At 57.8% G+C, this 3,186-nt stretch overlaps 1 protein-coding gene across 1 annotated transcript in view; it reads left to right on the top strand.

Moving 5' to 3' along the window:
* LOC103207226 (homeodomain-interacting protein kinase 2-like) overlaps positions 1–3,186 on the top strand; it is a 99,405-nt gene that overhangs the window by 74,689 nt on the left and 21,530 nt on the right. Inside the window, exon 6 of the mRNA XM_007952789.1 lies at positions 2,203–2,382. Coding sequence (XP_007950980.1) covers positions 2,203–2,382 — 180 coding nt within the window. The remainder of the gene's footprint in view (positions 1–2,202; positions 2,383–3,186) is intronic.

The following is a 3,186-nucleotide window of genomic DNA, read 5'->3' on the forward strand; positions in this document are numbered from 1 at the left end:
TGACTGACGCACAGGCCATGACTAAGAGCTCCCGGGACAAGAAGACAGGGTGCAGGTGGAAGCCCCAACTGCCACCTCTTTCACTCCCCAGGCTTTGTTCTGACTGTAAAAAGAGGGGGTGGGGGGGCTCAGGGATAGAATCTTCGCCTCCACGCAGGAGACCAGCCGTGACCTCATGTTCGGCCACCACCCATCTGTCAGCAGAGGCATGCATGTTGCCGCCATGCTGAGGTTTCAGTGGAGTTCCAAACTGAGAAGGACCAGCAAGAAAGACCTGGCAGTCTGCTTCTGAAAATCAGTCGGCGAAGTCCCCACAGATCCCAGCAGTCCTGTCTGCAGCCAATCATGATGAAGACGAGGGCCAGGCAAGGTTGGGCTTCGTTGTGTGTGGCGTCACTGTGACCGGCCGCCAACTCTTGGCCTCTGACAGTAACAGTAGAAAGAAGAGAGGATACAGCCATCTCCTCAGCCCCACTCACTTCCTCAGGACAGCACCCCACGCTCACCCCTAGGTCAGACAGCACACACCTCTGGCACTGTGTCCTGGGCATGGCGCCCACCTCACAGGCTTGCTGGGAGGCTGAAGATGAGATAAAATGTGACAGAGCACTCGTCATATTTCATGGGGACCACCCCAGTGGCTGGTCCTTGTGGCAGTAAATGGGGCCGCCACCCTTGGTGCAGGTCCCACCAGGCTCTGGAGGAAAGCGCGCTCCCTTCTCCATGCCCCCCCTCCTGAAGACCACCCCTGCCCGCCCCCTTGCTTCCCACTTCCGGGAGCACCTGTGGTTTCAGCAGCGCTCACCTTTCACAAGGACTTCCTGCCCCCGCCTTCCTTCCCTCCTCTCTTTCCACCCCTTGCCTTACTCCCCCAGGAAACATGAAAAGCCAACACTCTCTTCCCGGTCTCTGTCCACGTCACATGTGACCCAAAGGGCAGCCATAATTGTGGCTAATAGAGGAACCAGAGCGAGGCCCGTAGCAAAGGGAGAAGAGCGCCCACTGTCTGTGGAAGAAACAGCAGTCAGGAGAGAAAGACGCCTCACACCGGAAGTGCCCGAGTCTGCCCAGCCGGAGACACCCTCCGAATGTCCACCAAAGTGCCCGCTGGGGTCTTTCTCTCCTGTTTTCAGTTCACAAAGAGACCAGTTTCAAATTTTCCATAATTCAAGTGAAGCCTCTGTTAGCTTATCCCATTATGTGTTAAAAGGGCCTCTTAAGTCAGGGAATTAACACCAATTTTAATAGTATATCTGAAGACAGACAAACACGCCTCTAACCTCTAGACAACCCGGACTGAAAACCTTTGGAATACAGCCCATTGTTTGGGTGAGAGCTACCAGCATTTCTATCAACACGTGCCTGACTGTTCCTAGTTTTATTTACACCAAACGCCAGGCGTGCCTAGTGGCCCTGCAGTTAATCTAAGGGTTCACTGGGCGATCCGCTGCTCCCCCACATGCCCGAGCTGGGGCGGCCGCTGGGTGGAGCCAGAAGAAAACTAACACCTCCCAACCCCAAAAGCACGGGCTGCGGCCTCCGGAATTGGTTTTTCTGCGCCGGCTAGTTTCCTCACTTCCACAGTGGTGCTGCTAAGATCCCCGCCTGCCTCCCGGAGCAGGATGGAGTAACCCACTGACCGCCCCTCCGGGCTCGACAACGGAGCACACGTCGCTGTTCAGCATCGTCGCCTGCTTGGGGGCTTTAAAGATCCGAGGGGATACTTCCCACTTCCCCCCACAACATGAGGAGCCCGTGTCTGCTCTCCGCCCTTCCTCCCGCCTGAAGTGTTCTCCTCACTTTGGACCAGCACTTCAGCTTCACTGTCTGGAAGCGCACCTGGTTAACTCCCCGGCCAGGTCCTTCCTTTATTACCTGGAGGACGAGAGGATCGCTGGTGGTGCAGGGCTAAGGCATTGGACAGCTGACCTGAAGGTTGGCGGTTCTAAACCCACTGGCCGCTCCACACAGGGAAGATGGGGAAATCTACTTCCATAAAGGTTTAGCACCTCGGAACCCTTGTGGGGGTCGCTGTGAGTTGGAATCGATGGCAGTGGGTTTCCCTGGAGGCCAGGGAGATAGCCAGCTGCCAGCCTTGTATGTTTTTCAGCCAGCTTTTAACTGGGGAGGGCAGTTCATGGTATCGAGGAGCTAAGCTCGTATGAAACCAAGAAGGTGCTTCTTTTCCCCTCTCCTTTTCAGGAACACGCATGCCCATGGCAGCCATTACAATCCCATCATGCAGCAGCCTGCGCTGCTGACAGGTCACGTGACGCTGCCGGCGGCCCAGCCCCTGAACGTGGGTGTGGCCCACGTGATGCGGCAGCAGCCCACCAGCACAGTCTCCTCCCGGAAGAGCAAGCAGCACCAGTCGTCAGCGAGGTAGGTGAAGGGGACGCGGGAAGGGAGAGACCGGGCGGGCACCTCTTGGGGGACGAGCAAGAAAGGGTTGGTGACCGCCTTCCCAAAAGCAGCCACTGAAACCTTGTGGATCGCATAGAACGTTGGGCTGGAAGAGCGGCGAATCAGTGGGCTCGCACGGAGCAGCCGTGGTGAGGGGGGCATGGGACCGGCAGCATTTCATTCTGTTGCACATGGGGTCACCGTGAGTGGAAGGAGGGTTAGGGCCCGTCCGCCTGTGCTCTGGGCCCCCTAGGCAGGCGCCGCTCCCCCGCAGAGCTCCTGTCCACACAGATGGCCCCAGGGTCCTTGACTGGGTCACGTGGGTCGAAGGCTCTCTAGTGAGCCTTGCAGTGGGGACCAGCAGGACAGGGAACAACCCCAGGGAGGCACTGGACACCCTCCGCACTCCGTGCAGCGGCCGGCTCCGCCTCTCGCCACCCTGAGGTGTGTCCAGTACCGAGACCCCAGCTGCCCACCCCCTCCCCTTCTCTAGGAAACACCAAGCCTCCCTTCTCGGATGTCACCTTGGAAGTCACGTCCAATGACGACTTTTAAAGGGAGTAGAGGAATGTGCTGTCTTTGAGATCTGAGGTCAGAATGGAACTCACCGGGCTGCTTGCCAGCATCGGTGCGCCCTAGCACAGCGCCCTCCTCCCGCTCCCGCTAAATCCGGTCTCGTCTCCGTCAGCCCCTAAAACATTGGCATCAGCACAAGGCTCTGTGCTGAGAACTCCACGTAAATGACCTTCTGGAAAAGACAGAACCAACGGGGCAGAAATCAGA

This window comes from Orycteropus afer, unplaced genomic scaffold (assembly GCF_000298275.1).
Source record: "Orycteropus afer afer isolate SDZICR_OR568_19922 unplaced genomic scaffold, OryAfe1.0 scaffold00358, whole genome shotgun sequence".
Classification (NCBI taxonomy): Eukaryota; Metazoa; Chordata; class Mammalia; order Tubulidentata; family Orycteropodidae; genus Orycteropus; species Orycteropus afer.